This window comes from Anomaloglossus baeobatrachus, chromosome 9 (assembly GCF_048569485.1).
Source record: "Anomaloglossus baeobatrachus isolate aAnoBae1 chromosome 9, aAnoBae1.hap1, whole genome shotgun sequence".
In the NCBI taxonomy this organism is placed as follows: domain Eukaryota; kingdom Metazoa; phylum Chordata; class Amphibia; order Anura; family Aromobatidae; genus Anomaloglossus; species Anomaloglossus baeobatrachus.
Window position 1 is genome coordinate 23,944,034 of NC_134361.1, and position 15,592 is coordinate 23,959,625.

Genomic DNA, 15,592 nt, shown 5'->3' on the forward strand with positions numbered 1-15,592 from the left:
TGGATTTATTTTAGTTTAATTTCTGCTTCTAATTATATAGTTTAAGTGGTTATTACACGGAGACCCCCAAAATTAAGGGGTACTTTGGACACTACGACATCGCAGGTGCGATGTCGGTGGGGTCAAATCGAAAGTAACGCACATCTGGCGTCGCTGCCGACATCGCAGTAGGTGAATCCTTTTACGTACGATTAACGAGCGCAAAAGCGTCGTTATCATATGATCGGTGTAGGGTCCGACATTTCCATAATTTTGCAGCAGCGACGGTACGATGTTGTTCCTTGTTCCAGCAGGCAGCACACATCGCTGTGTATGAACCCGCAGGAGCGAGGAACATCACCTTACCTGCGTCCCGACTGCAATGCGGAAGGAAGAAGGTGGGCGGGATGTTTACGTCCCGTTCATCTCCGCGCCTCCGCTCCTATTGGCCGCCTGCCGTGTGACGTCGCTGTGACGCCACACGACCCGCCCCCTTAGGAAGGAGGCGGGTCGCCGGCCAGAGCGACGTTGCAGGGCAGGTAAGTGCATGTGAAGCTGCCGTAGCGATAATGTTCGCTACGCCAGCTATCACAAGATATCGCTGCTGCGACGGGGACGGGGACTATCGCGCTCGGCATCGCAGCATCGGCTTGCAATGTCGTAGTCTGCAAAGGGCCCCTAAGTGTCTGCCCAAGCCAGATAGACGCCAAAAAGGAGGGATCCCCTATCGACGAATTGGAAAACTGACGAAAAAAAGAACTTCTGTAAAATGTCCAGCACTATGGGGAGGACCTGATGGGGCCATTTCTATTAGGACATTATTAATGCCATGTATACTAAAGTCATATTTTAAGAAGAGTGGATCCATCAACAGCAGCTTATTGGCTTTTTCCTTAGCAATGTGGAATATACGGTAGATTACTATTAACATTGTTGTACATCATAAAAGGAGTTAACACCAAAATAAAAAAAAAAGAGAAAAGATTGTAAAACATATAATATATTAGGCCAGAAATCTTTCCTGGGACGTTATCAGCAGATCCGACCGTTTTGTAGCCAGACGGCCGCCTGTATTTACCCCGGTGTCTGCGCTGCCGGCGGATGACATTATCCAGACGCTCCCGCAAGCTTTATATTTTCATGTTGGAAACTATTTTGAAAGCCGTTTCCTCGTTTGTTATGGTTTGTTCCCCGGCGTTCACCGTCACTGCCAAGACGACCGTCCGAGCCTTTTATGCCCGGGAATTCTTCTCTTGAGATCTGCCCAACTCTCCAGTCACGGAGCATATAAATGCTACACCTGATTGAGAGGGCTTGTCTTATTGTTTTTTGGGGGGTGGGTGATAGTGTCAGGTTTTGACATTTTCCCTTTGACGATGACAGATCCGGAGCTTTCGAATGTATGAATGTTTCCCTACAGCTCCCCCACAGGTAAAACAAGGTATAACACATTTTTTCCAACTGTCTTCGAGGGGTCGATCACATCACGAAAATTGTCCACAGGCGCAGCCTCAGCAGTATCTGGGACATGAATCCATGGGGTGTGTAATGAGCCACCACAAATATTTTTCAAAACCATGACCCCCTTTTCCACTCCACTCCATGCTTACTTCACACCCCATTACCTGCCCATTAATGTGTACGTGGGTCTCTGTTACTCACCTCTCCCGGATCCAGTGCCACGTGCTCACTCGGATCTTGTGAGCGTCAGGTTACCTGCTACTGTGATTTCACTCTTTCAGGCCTGACCAGGCTGGCCCAAGTGGTGGATTCCCCCTTTCCACTAAGGACAAGTGGTGGATTGCCCCCTTCCACTAAGGGCTGCCTCCTAGTTCTTAAACCACTCATACTACTCAGCTCTGCTACACAGTTGGTGTCATGTTGGTGACACGGAAATATGGCATATGACGTGACACATGACAAATAATACACCAGAGACACTTTAACAATGGTGGATCACTAGTGAGTGGGAAGATGGGACAGTTCCTGCACTCACCTGCAGCTTTACCCTACACTCCTAGCCAGTCCCTAACCAGGTTACGCACCTGTCACTGAACAGGATACCTGAGACCCTGGCAGACCCTGTAACAGTCCTGGCTAGTGAGCTGGCAGGTGAGGGATGCTAGCCCCACCGCTGCACTAATAAAACACCAAGGGAAGAAAAGACAGACAGGGGGAAACACAAGAACAGACTACTGCAGTCAGCACCAAGACTGCAGCCTATACCAGCTACTTCCACCTCCAGGCCAAGCATCCAGATACTGTTCACATTGCAACGTGTGACACTCCACCCAATGGTTTCTCTGCTGTTTCTGATCTACATGGGCAGACTCGAGCATCAATCAGCTGTGTGCTCAGTCATAGACAAGCTAACAAGAGTTAACCTCTGCTAGCTTCTGGGATCATATGTTGTAAGGAAGCCAATCACATCTGCTCCTCTCATACTTAGGTTGGAGGAGATCTTCTACCCACGCCAACTATAGCATCTGCTGTGTTGGTCTGTGTGCTGTGGTTTCCCAGATTTATTGGAGAGTAGCCTGTGTGTGGTGTTGTTGTGGAGTTTACTCATCATCTTGTTGTTTCCATCTTGCTCTTACTTTCCTCCTAATCTCTTGTCTTATACCTCTGTGTGCGCGCAGTGTGACAGAATTTTGGTTCCCCTGTTTGTCTATTTCTATGGGTTAAATCACACTCCTGTCCCATTTCCCCTAGGGGTAGAGGTAGTCGTATAAGATCAGGGCTGGTCAAAAGCAGGATCAGGAAGGAGACTCAAGCATCCCCACCATTAGGGGTATTTCTGAGAATAGGGATAGCACAGGGTCCCCCTAGTCTGAGGGTCAGCTTAGGGGCCCATTTGACAATATGATAAGATGTACAATATATGGCATTACCTAGGTTTTGTGGAAGCTGTAGGATTTCTTTGTAGTCTTCGCATTTGGATTTATGTAGGAAATCATTCATACAGTCTTCATCCAGATGTGTGGAACGTGCTGAAGAAGAGAAATAACGGGGGCGTATTAGCGATGAGGAGGACTAAAAAAGCCTAAAAAATAGATGACTACATTGGGGCTCACGTTTCGCCTCTGATTAGGAAGATAGGGTTACACGTGATGTGATGTGATAGAGTGTATAAGCATTCACTCATTTTTTGAGGTGGGCTCCTGCTTACACACAGAAGCCAATCAGAACAATGCGATCTGGATAGAAAAGCAGTTTGAACCTCTGAAAGGAGGAAATTTCAGATTAGAAATTGAGGCCTTCAATCAAGACAGACAGTGACACCCTCAGGAGGACAAATCACTTACAATAGAGGAGCAGCCGGGAGGTCGTATTATCGGACTCTTTCAGGATCACGCATTCCGGACAGTGACAGGAGAAGAGCTCAGTCAGTCTATCGGGGTGACCTGCAGATATTAAAGGGTTAACATGAAAAAAGAAAAACCACCAGCCCACCAGTGCCAATGAAACCGGATCCAGGATACTGTGGGTGCAGGGATCAGTGAAGCCGGCGTCCTAAAATTACACACCATGGTAGAGAAGGTAGAATCCAGCGCTGCGTCCTACTGAATCCTATAATCTCCCATGCAGCTCATACTTTATGATTAAGGACATCATTGTCCGAAACGCGTCAGAGGAATAATATTCATGATGTTCTGGACATGGCCACGGGGACCAGTTTTTTTTAAGTTTCACATGGTTTTAATTTTTATCCCTTTTTAAAATTATCAAATAAATATGAAGTTTTTATTCACTAAGCGCTGGATTTTACCTTCTCTACCATTGTGTCCTTTGTGAAAGATAAGCGATCCTCAGAAAACGGGCTATTGTTTAAATCACGTTTTTGTGTTACATGTGGGGTTTTTTTTAATGATTTTTGGCAATTAATTTTTTTTGTCTTCATAAATTAGTAATATTGTGATTTTCACACTGGCCACCAGGGCTTTTTTTTTAGAATTAAAGGGAATCTGTCACCAGATTTTTGAGGTATAGACCCAATACTAGTACCTTAAGCAGCCCATGTGCTGCATTCTATAAAGGTGCATATTATCCCCTGACTCACCCTCTACACCCCATACATACCTTTTGAAAGTCTGCTGCCGTATGTAAATCTCTATGTCCAGTCCGATGGGCGTCTGTGGTTGCGGCTCCTGTCCCTCCTCTCTGCGCTGATTGCCGTCCTCTTGTGGTGATTGACATGTATGACGCCTCCTGTGCCATCCACGTTGCCAGGCAAAATCTCACACATGATCAGAAACATTGCCGACTCGTGCAGGCGCATTGTGTCTACCGAATACATAGGTGCGCATACGCGAACCAGCGAAGTCTCTGTGCAGGCGCAAGATTTTTCCCAGAGATGTGGATGACGCAGGAGGCATCATCCACGTCAATCATCACAAGAGGAGGCGTCATCTACATCCCCAGGAAAAATCTTGCGCCTGCGCAGAGAACTTGTTGGTTCTCACATGCGCATCTATGTATTTAGCTCTACAATGTCTCTGCGCAGGCGTGAGATTTTTCCAGGTCATGTGGATGGTGCAGGAGGCATCATCCACGTCAATCATCACAAGAGGACAGCGATCAGCACAGAGAGGAGGGACAGGAGCCGCAGCCAAGGACACCCACAGCGTACCAGATCCAAAAATGTACATACGGCGCGGGAGATTTTCAAAAGGTATTTGTGGGGTCTACAGGGGAAGTCAGGGGATAACATGCTCCTTTATGGAATACAGCACAGGCACTGCTTGAGGAGCTAGTTTTGGTTTATAGCTAAAAAAATCTGCTGTCAGGTTCCCTTTAAACTTTCTGAGTTTTCAGCAGGGTCATTATCATCACAGGCAGTATTACAATGACAGATAACACCTCTATACACAGCTGATAAGCCATCATCCACCAATCACAATAGGTGATGTCACATCTCCTCCTCCCATCACAATCACCTTTGCACCCGCTCATAAGCTGCTTCAGTATAAAAGAGAGGGGTGGAGTCTCATCAATGTGATTAATGTGCATGTGCATTGCCTGAAATACCAAGAAATTAGAGTCTAAAAAAGCTCCAATGATCACAGTGAAAACAGCAAGATTTCTAATTTTTACTTTTAAAACATACAAAAATAAATAAATTTAATAAAAATAAATTTAATACAAAACTCTGTTTTAAACATCAGGTAATTTTCTGATGACAGCGTCACTTCCAGGCATAACTAATATCTGGGTGAGTATAACCTGGCGGCACACTTCGCTGAGAGGCAGTTATCCTGCGCATTCTGATGGAATATAAAGCATTCTAATTTCAAATTCAAACTGAAACAACTTTTGCATCAACAGTTTGTGTTTCCATGGAGACAGACTACAAACTCTACGTAGTCAGATCCTGCTGGAAATTGGAGGACGATTTTACTATATGTGATGCCCTGGCCTATCAGGTCGTCACAGGGTATTGTGCAATCTGCCCTTCTGTGCAATATCCACCTCCTCCTTGGTTGCGGGTCCCTAAGCCATGGTGTTGCCAAAACCAGCTAATCAAAATCCTAGGAACACTCTGCACCACACCCACCAGACACACCAGTGGACGGCCTGAGTGGAATAGGATCGCCCACTTGGGGGGTTGGTTAAGGGGAGGTCAGGAGTGTCAGGAGTAGGCCAGTGTAGTATTGGAAGTGAAGGAGAGAGGTCAGGAACTGGGCTCCTTGGAACTACTAGGTGGCAGACGTTGGTCTGGGCCTGGTAGGAGCTGGACCCCGGTCGCAGGGGATCGTGACAAGGGGCACGGTATTGTCGTGGATGACAGCCGGCGGCCTTGTACCATCACTGGGCTGGGACCAGGGCACGACAGGGTACGTAGACCCTAGGTCAGAGAGTAGCTTTAGGCAACCTGACAATTTACCCGACGAGAACGGAGCCTTCAAGATCCACTCTCCACCCGCTCCAAAATCGGGGTACTAGTGCAACGAGGAGGATAGGACTTTCCACTAAAACGGTCAAGAAAATCCCAAGTGTGAACCCTGAGAGCAAGCTCCCACACTTAGCCATACTGGGGAGCGGGAGCCGACTAGTTTCAAGCTGTAGGGGCCAACTAGAAGAAAACAAGGTGTCAAGGGAAAGGTCACAGATCATCAGGCAACACCAGCAGGAACGGGACCCAAACGTGCTCCCCCCTCAGCGGCAGCGGTGTCCAGAACTTTGGTTTACTAAGTTGTCGGTGTCAGCTTTATGGACTGAGTGAGTACGCAAGTGACCCTTACCTCCCCAACGACACCTCCCTGTCATCATCACCGAGTCCCGGGGCATCCCTCTACCCGTGGAGGGGTTAAACACCTGGCTGCCCACTATATCGCCACCGGGTACTCCCAGCCGCAGCGGTGGTACTCCACCTTACCACACACCACGGGTGGCGTCACGAACTTTAGATACACCATCCCCTGTAAATACCCCCCTTTATGTGAGTGGCTGCACGACCCCCGGGTCCGGATGCCCCTCGAGCCACCGCGGATCCGGATCCGAGCAGCCCGGCTGCTGACGTGGGGGCGGCACATATATATAACCAGGTTATTATAGGTACATATAATACAGATGTTTTTCTGCAGCGTGCTCTCACCCTCGGTCCTCAGCTCGGTGCTCTCTTCAGTCAGCAGGTAAATCCACTTGCGGGGAACACAAGACCCATCTTTACTGGAAATAAAATGAGAGAACTCGGTGTCGGTAGATGGAAAGAAGCTCAAGGTGGTGGAGGCTCCTAGATCGTGGGGGCACTGGGGCAATATCCCCTCTTAAAAAGCAGCTTGTTAAAGGGGCTCAATACTAGTTTAGACTGAGGACTTGGCAAACAGAGCGAGAAAGAGGAGATGAGAGAGGACACAAGTGATGGAGAGGACAAGAGACAGCGAGAGAGACATACGGTTAGTCTCACACTCTGATGGACGCTCTGAACTCCAGTTTTTCCGTCTCCGCACTTCCCTGGACCATGAACTGTCCGTTATCCATCACCTTGAAGATGTCCAGCGCTCCAGTCCCCGATTCTGCTGCCGCTGCCAGAAAATACCAGCTCCCCATGTACTGCAATGGGAACTGCCAAGATTTCAATGCAAGGATATGAACAAAGATGGCGGAAATCTTAAAGACGTCCCCCCACCCCGTATCCTAACCTCATAAATGCACTAAAATTAAACATTCATGTCCTATTTTTTTTTATTTGAGGCTAAGAAATGCAGTACAAACATACATCTGGGATCTTACATTTCATTTTTGTTAAAGGGGTTGTCCATCACCTTTTGGGGGGGGGGATTAATTAAATGCATGCATTTGGGGCTAAAATTATAAAATTATAATTTTTTTGCAATTAGGCTTCATTAAAAATGTTTGCACCATTTACCTTCTAATCTATGGCCTGTATTGCACTATTGCTGCAAAATGAGTTAACTGAGAGTCGGTCAGTGAGCTCATTCAGATTTAATGACGGGAGAGATCATAACTCTTATGTTTCTCTTTTTCTGAGCTCTTTTTCTTGGCTGATTTATGAATGTTGAATGAATGTGCAGGAAAATTAAAAGCCTGGAAAAGCCAAATGGTGCAAACATTTTAGACACTTAATTGGAAAAATAATTTTCTTAGCCCCAAATCTATGCATTTAAGGAAAAAATAATAAATGTCCCCAAAAGTGGACAACCCCTTTAACATTGAGGGGTCTCAAGTGATCAACAGTGTTCATGTAACCGAAGCGAGGGGCCTGGGTCTACCTATTGAGGGCCAAGTAGTGAGACCGATAGTTATATTAACTCATTATTACGTTTTGTCCAATGTCTCCAGGACAGAGAGTTGAACTTTCTAAATATTTGACCCCCGGCTCCTATTGACATGTGTGGGTGTCTGTGAGCTTAGTAAGGGAACATCTTATGGGCCTCACTAGGCAAATATTGCCATATAGAAAAACACCGGATGACAGCAGTCTTGCCTCACTGCCTGGAAGATTGCAGATGTGCCCCCTGCCCCCTATTAGATGCCCACCACCACTTACTATGGAAAATCCTTTGAAAACCCCTGTAGTAGCCATAGTCATCCATTCATTTTTCTCTGAGCACAAAACCAATATGGCGTCCCATGGAGGCCACGTGGTTCCCTATTACAGACACTCCCAATATTGATGTATTTTATTACAAACATATTCTCCCCCCTCCAGACCCTTACTTGCCATAAATATATAGTCATCCCCCTGGTGTAAATGCCGCTGTTCTCCTGAATCTGGCGATGTTTTTCTTTTTTTCCTGCTCCTCTCCGTTCCTTAGATATGGCCTCCTCTTTCCTGTATATAATTCAAATATTGTTAGCCAAGGGGGTGTGATCCTAAAGAAGAAGCACACCCACTTGGTTAACAAGCCTGGATTTATATACCTAGAAGAGGAGGCCATATCTCAGGAACGAAGAGGCGCAGGAACAGAAGAAAAACATCGCCGGATTCAGGGGATCAGCGGCATTTACACCGAGGGGGAGGGGGGATACATTTTAAATGGCAAGTGACAGATCTGCTTTAAATCTATATATGTATCTATGGATCTGTATATCTATCTATGGATATATCACAAGATCATTTTCAATTTTTTATCATAGTGATGGCGCATCCTAGAGTGTTGGATTAGACGCCGGTCTCTTGGGGTCACATCACTGGCAATGTTTCCCAGCACACATATATGAATTTGCCGCTGCTGTAATTTCCTGCACAGATGGTGATCGTGAGAGCTGCTGTGGAGGGGAAACAGCTGAAGGGTCGGACCCCACATATCACAATGTAATGATCAACCCTAGTGACATGCCTGAAGGCTGGATACACACAAGCATGTTTCTGGGTCCCATACACTGACACTGACCCGAACTTAATGGTCTCATAAAAGGCTGTCAAATTTGGGGCATGAGACCAACGGTTGGTCCGGGCATCAGACTGCAGAAGTATAGGGCTATCATGTTTGGGTCAGGAGAACTGTAGCCGGCCATGCATCGGACCAGAAAAGTATGGGGCTATCAGGTTGAGGTCAGGAGAACTGTGACTGGTCCATACATCCGACCAGAAAAGTATGGGGCTATCAGGTTGGGTTAGGAGAACTGTGACCGGTTCGTACATTGGACTAAAAAAGTATGGGGCTATCAAGTTCGGGTCAGGAGAACTAGGACCGGTCTGTGCATCGGATGGCAAAAGTATGGGGCTATCAAGTTCGGGGCAGGAGACCCTCGAACGGTCCATGAATCGGACTGAGAACCCCGCCCGCCCTTAGGCTATGTGCCCACGCTGCGGATTTACCGCGGATTTTGCCGCGGATTTGCTGCGGATTTACCGCGGATTTCCCGAAAATCTGCAGCAGCGGCACTTCCAAGCCATTTCAATGGCATTTTGGAAATGCTGTGTCCATGCTGCGGATTTTTCCGCTGCGGATTTGCCGCGGATTTTGATGCGGAAAAATCTGCAGCATGTCAATTCTTTGTTGCGGATTTTGGTGCGGATTTTGGGTATAGAATGGGGAAAAAAAAAAAAGAAATCCGCATCAAAATCCGCGGCAAATCCGCGGTAAATCCGCGGCAAATCCACGGGTGCGGATTTGCCGCGAAAGTCGCGGATTTTCATGCAGAAAAATCCGCAGGTACATTCTACCGTGGACACATAGCCTTACACTCTATGATATGGACACCCCCTTTAATATCTCTCTTAGATTTGGGCCCACGACCAGTTGGTTACCTCTGTCCTGTTGAGCCGTGACGCCGACAGTTGGTCATTCCTGTCACATTGGGGGACGGAGTCAAAGACGAGTCCATAAAAGTAGAGGAAACACCGCCATGCGCTGACGATCATTTCTGGGAGCGTCTCTGTCAGGCAGTAATGGGGACTGGGATCGTGGTCTCTTCTGTCCTCCTTCTGCCTCTTCCCGGCCTCTTATCTTTCGGGACCTTGCTCTTTTTTCACTTTTTTGTTTATTTTTCCCACTCGCAGACCCTTGTTCTCTCTGCCGTCAATCATTAACCCTCGGTCGCAGATGGTCAGTGTACGATTAGTCCGACATCTCCAATATCTTAATGATAAAGATAATGAGAGCCGTAATAAGGAAACATAATGGTCGGCAAATACCTGAATATGTGGACTGTTGCTTAGCAACATAAACATGGCCACCCTGGACCTCCAGCACTGTTTGAACCTCTTTATGCACAATGACATACTATTACATCATACAGAGGGTGCGGGTGTATAGAGGGGGTCTGGAGCTGAGCCCACCCTATACTGGCAGGTGGTGGCTGTGTTATACAGCCGACATCTGCCGCTAATAACAGCCATGATACCAAGCTCTGACCACTGCTGTCCTCAATCTCTGACATCAGCATTAAGGGACCAAATTTGGACCGGACGCCAATAATCCTCATGTGACATAGTTATGGGGTGCTGATAAGGTTGCCATAGCAGCAGGTGGCCTACTAAAAGCCCCCGCTGCCACCATCTTATTGTCCACCTTCATAGGCGATAGAAATCCGTACAAAATACAATAACACAATAACATAGCACAAGCGAACAAACAGTCACAGGTTCCAGTATAAAAAAAATAAAGTAAAAAGTAAAAAAAAATAAAGTAAAGTAACTAAACAATTATATATTCAAATCACACACACATATATATATATATATATATATATATATATATATATTCGGTGTGGACAAAACCCAAAGAGCCCAACAACCTGTCAAAATATAAGATGATTATTAACTAATAATAATAATAATAATAATGTAAAGGTAAGAACAATCTAAGCCAAACCAAGCCCATCCCCCACCTCCCAAAAAATGCATTAAAAAGTGATCAACTCTTCATAGTGAGCCCAAAATTATAGTGTTAAGAACTGGAGATCGCCATACAAAACGAAAAAAAAAAAACAAAAACAAAAAAAAACAACAACAAAAATACCCTCAAAAAGAAAAAAAAAAGAAAAAAAAATAAATAAAAATAATAAAAAAAAACCCTAAAAAAACAAAAAAAAAACCCCAGCTCCATGATGGAAATATAAGAAAGTTTCAAGTCTTGGAAATTTGCAAAATGAAACAATTTTTTTTTTTTTTTAAAGCCACTAAAATAAAAAAATCTATATTATTAATAATAATAATAATAATAATAATAATAATAATAATAATAATAATAATAATAATAAACTATTCAAGTTTGGTATCGCAGAAGAAAAAAAAGCCACCTATACTGGCAGGTGGTGGCTGTGTTATACAGCCGACATCTGCCGCTAATAACAGCCATGATACCAAGCTCTGACCACTGCTGTCCTCAATCTCTAACATCAGCATTAAGGGACCAAATTTGGACCGGACCCCAATAATCCTCATGTGACATAGTTATGGGGTGCTGATAAGGTTGCCATAGCAGCAGGTGGCCTACTAAAAGCCCCCACTGCCACCATCTTATTGTCCACCTTCATAGGCGAATAGGCGATAGAAATCCGTACAAAATACAATAACACAATAACATAGCACAAGCGAACAAACAGTCACAGGTTCCAGTATAAAAAAATAAAGTAAAAAGTAAAAAAAAATAAAGTAAAGTAACTAAACAATTATATATTCAAATCACACACACACACACACATATATATATATATATATATATATATATATATATATATATATATATATTCGGTGTGGACAAAACCCAAAGAGCCCAACCTGTCAAAATATAAGATGATTATTAACTCATAATAATAATAATAATAATAATAATAATGTAAAGGTAAGAACAATCTAAGCCAAACCAAGCCCATCCCCCACCTCCCAAAAAATGCATTAAAAAGTGATCAACTCTTCATAGTGAGCCCAAAATTATAGTGTTAAGAACTGGAGATTGCCATACAAAACGAAAAAAAAAAACAAACAAAAAAAAAAACAACAACAAAAATACCCTCAAAAAGAAAAAAAAAAGAAAAATAAATAAATAAAAATAATACAAAAAACCCCCTAAAAAAACAAAAAAAAAACCCCAGCTCCATGATGGAAATATAAGAAAGTTACAAGTCTTGGAAATTTGCAAAATGAAACAATTTTTTTTTTTTTTTAAATCCACTAAAATAAAAAAATCTATATTATTAATAATAATAATAATAATAATAATAATAATAATAATAATAATAAACTATTCAAGTTTGGTATCGCAGAAGAAAAAAAAGTTGTGGCACATGGAAAAGAAATGAAAACGCTACATATGAAGAGGGACTGATCAAATACCTTTAGATTTTTAAAAGAAAAAAAAAATCTGCCGGATTACTGGCAGAGGACTAAGGGCGGAAGTGTCAGAGATCTTAGAATTTAAGGTAAGGGCGGAACCGGATATGCGTCATGCGTTTCAAATACCGGAAAAGCTCTTTTGATCACGGTTGCTCCGGAAGCGGAAGCTGACCGGCTGCGGCTGCTGTTTTCGTTACAGCACTTGTCAGTTGTCGGTGTCTGTGGTGACCAGGGGACACCGGGAGCAGAGGTGAGATTACGGGGAAGGGGTGGGGCCTGGAGAGAGCTGTGAGCGGGGCCCGCATCTGGTGGCAGAGGACAGGGCCACATGCCGGAGGTGGAAGGTTCTAGCAACTGCCAGACTGGCTGGGACATGACAGCATCGCCTCCTCCTTATTATCGGTTGCTCCACAAATAGGATTAGGATCGGTCAGGAGGGATCGGCCGACTTATGTGTTCTCATCCACTGAGGAACTATAATTCCCAGAATGCCGTGCACTTATGCCTGTTAAGTTATGATGACATTCATGCTGGGCGGGGGAGGGGGGGGGGGTCACCTGCCTGATTTTTGGAGAAAAGGGAATCTGCCAGCAGGTGTTTGCTCCCCCATCAGAGAACAGCATAATATAGGGGCAGAGATCATGATTCCAGCGATGTGGCACTTACTGAGCTGCTTAGTGTAGTTTTTATAAAATAACTGATTAATCAGCAGGAGATTATCATTACTTGTCATGCTGCAGGCAGTCCAGCACATTCATCAGCTCTGTATAACTGCTCGATCTGCAGCAGAGAAAACAATGATTTTATCAAAATGACAGCAAACTGCTCAGTAAGGGACACATCGGTGGAATCAGGGTCTCTGTCTCTATATTATGCTGCTCTCAGATGGGGGACTAAAAACCTGGTGACAGATTCCCTTTAAATGGTGTTGTACCTCTTGAGCGAGGCCGTCTGTGATCTGTTGCTGTGTGGATTAGTCGCCGGAGCTGCGCCGCCATCTTTGTACTCCCATGACTCGCGTCTTGGGACATGGTTGAGTTTTTTTTTTTTATATGTAGTTAAAAGACAATAACGGGAGACTAAAAAAATTAAGAATAAAAAAAAAAAAATATTGCAAAAGTTTGAATGGCTGCCTTTTCCCAAAACAAATATAAAGGGATAAATAAAATGTGAGTACTCGCCTCATCTCATCCATAAGACTCCAGGATAAGAAAAGCTGCAGCTCTGCCCTCCGGGATGTTTCTGTTCTCTTCACCCCCCCCCCCAAAATAAAGAGAAATGGACCATCTCTTTCATTTTTGAAAATGTCTTTAATTTTTTTTAGAACTTGTAAGCTTTATTTGTAGAAAGCCCAATTTAATGAACTTTGTGTTTTTCTATCAGGGAGACAGATGGCAGCGGATGAGAAGATGGAGGTGACGGTGAAAACTCTGGACTCACAGACCCGGACCTTCACAGTGGATGCAGAGGTGAGTCCAAGACAAGCCTCACCAGCAGAGGAAGGACGGATATCCTGCTGGAGAGGCACTCTCTGTATACACACTCTGTATATACACTGTAAACAGACATTACTGATCCTGCACTGAACCTGAGATACCGCCTGTATTATACTCCAGAGCTGCACTCACTATTCTGCTGGTGCAGTCACTGTATACAGACATTACTGATCCTGAGTTACATCCCGTATTATACTCCAGAGCTGCACTCACTATTCTGCTGGTGCAGTCACTGTGTACATACATTACATTACTGATCCTGAGTTACCTCCTGTATTATACTCCAGAGCTGCACTCACTATTCTGCTGGTGCAGTCACTGTGTACATACATTACATTACTGATCCTGAGTTACCTCCTGTATTATACTCCAGAGCTGCACTCACTATTCTGCTGGTGCAGTCACTGTGTACATACATTACATTACTGATCCTGAGTTACCTCCTGTATTATACTCCAGAGCTGCACTCACTATTCTGCTGGTGCAGTCACTGTGTACATACATTACATCACTGATCCTGAGTTACGTCCTGTATTATACTCCAGAGCTGCACTCGCGATTCTGCTGGTGCAGTCACTGTGTACATACATTACATCACTGATCCTGAGTTACGTCCTGTATTATACTCCAGAGCTGCACTCGCTATTCTGCTGGTGCAGTCACTGTGTACATACATTACATTACTGATCCTGAGTTACATCCTGTATTATACTCCAGAGCTGCACTCGCTATTCTGCTGGTGCAGTCACTGTGTACATACATTACTGATCCTGTACTGATCCTGAGTTACCTCCTGTATTATACTCCAGAGCTGCACTCACTGTGTACCGTATTTTTCGGACCATAAGACGCTCCCTGGTTTTAAAGGAGGAAAATAGGAAAATAAAATTTTAAACAAAAAATGTGGTTATGACACACTTATGGGTCGAGGATCTGGTGCTGACACTGTTATGGGGGTAATGTCCCCAATTCTCTACTAAGGTACCCCATTCTGGTAATGATTCCCATCCTTGTATATATGTGCCCCATCCTGGTATATATTCCCATCCTGGTATATATTCCCATCCTGCTATATACCGCCATCATGGTATAGCCCCCATCCTGCTACATAGCACCATCCTGGTATGTGCCCTTATCCTGCTATATACCCCCATCCATCCTGCTATATATCCCCATCCATCCTGCTATATACCCCCATCCATCCATCCATCCATCCTGCTATATACCCCCATCCATCCATCCATCCTGCTATATACCCCCATCCATCCTGGTATATGGCCGCATCCTGCTATATACCCCCATCCATCCTGGTATATGGCCGCATCCTGCTATATACCCCCATCCTGCTATATGGCCTGTATCCTGTGACACACAAAAAAAATAAACGTTTATACTCACCTTTCCTCGCTCCATGCAGCATCGCTCCTCCTCCTGTCAGTGACGGCAGCAGCGCCGCTGGAGTGTGGAGCCGTCCCCATTCCCCTGCAGCATCGCGATATCCTCCTTCTCCTCCTGTCTGCCTGTCAGCTGACCTGTGTGGAGACTAGCGGTGCGCACAGCGATGACGTCATCGCTGTGCTCACCGCTCTCTACACAGATCAGCTGGCTGGCAGACGGGAGGAGATCGCGAAGCTGCAGACAACGGTGACGGGTGAGTATACTGATTCACTTCCCCCCGCGCTGATGATGATGCGCGGGGAGCAGTGAATACAGCCGCACATGATCACTCCAGGCTGTAGTTGTCAGGCGTGATCATGCGGGTCGGCTGTTAATTATGCGCGCGTCCCCCGCCCATCACCCCGCCCACCTGTCAGCTCCGGTTTCAGCGCTGAGGGAGGATGGGCGTGCATATGAAATAAGCGGGCCCACG

At 45.1% G+C, this 15,592-nt stretch overlaps 2 protein-coding genes across 4 annotated transcripts in view; one reads left to right on the forward strand and one right to left on the reverse strand.

Moving 5' to 3' along the window:
* The window catches only part of APOM (apolipoprotein M), a 17,936-nt gene extending 5,535 nt beyond the window's left edge, over positions 1 to 12,401 (reverse strand). The window contains exons 1-6 of one of the 2 annotated variants that reach the window (XM_075323294.1): positions 12,353 to 12,401; positions 9,698 to 10,028; positions 6,887 to 7,032; positions 6,575 to 6,648; positions 3,285 to 3,383; positions 2,871 to 2,969 (exon numbers count right to left, since the gene is read on the reverse strand). In XM_075323294.1, the coding sequence (XP_075179409.1) occupies positions 2,871 to 2,969; positions 3,285 to 3,383; positions 6,575 to 6,648; positions 6,887 to 7,032; positions 9,698 to 9,811 (532 nt within the window). In that variant the 5' untranslated portion in view covers positions 9,812 to 10,028; positions 12,353 to 12,401. Of the gene's footprint in view, positions 1 to 2,870; positions 2,970 to 3,284; positions 3,384 to 6,574; positions 6,649 to 6,886; positions 7,045 to 9,697; positions 10,029 to 12,352 lie in introns of both variants that reach the window. The other variant, XM_075323293.1, reaches the window with a different exon arrangement.
* Positions 12,363 to 15,592, forward strand: part of BAG6 (BAG cochaperone 6) — a 29,162-nt gene continuing 25,932 nt past the window's right edge. For both annotated transcript variants that reach the window (XM_075323281.1, XM_075323282.1), the window contains exons 1-2: positions 12,363 to 12,476; positions 13,610 to 13,695. In XM_075323281.1, the coding sequence (XP_075179396.1) occupies positions 13,618 to 13,695 (78 nt within the window). In that variant the 5' untranslated portion in view covers positions 12,363 to 12,476; positions 13,610 to 13,617. The remainder of the gene's footprint in view (positions 12,477 to 13,609; positions 13,696 to 15,592) is intronic.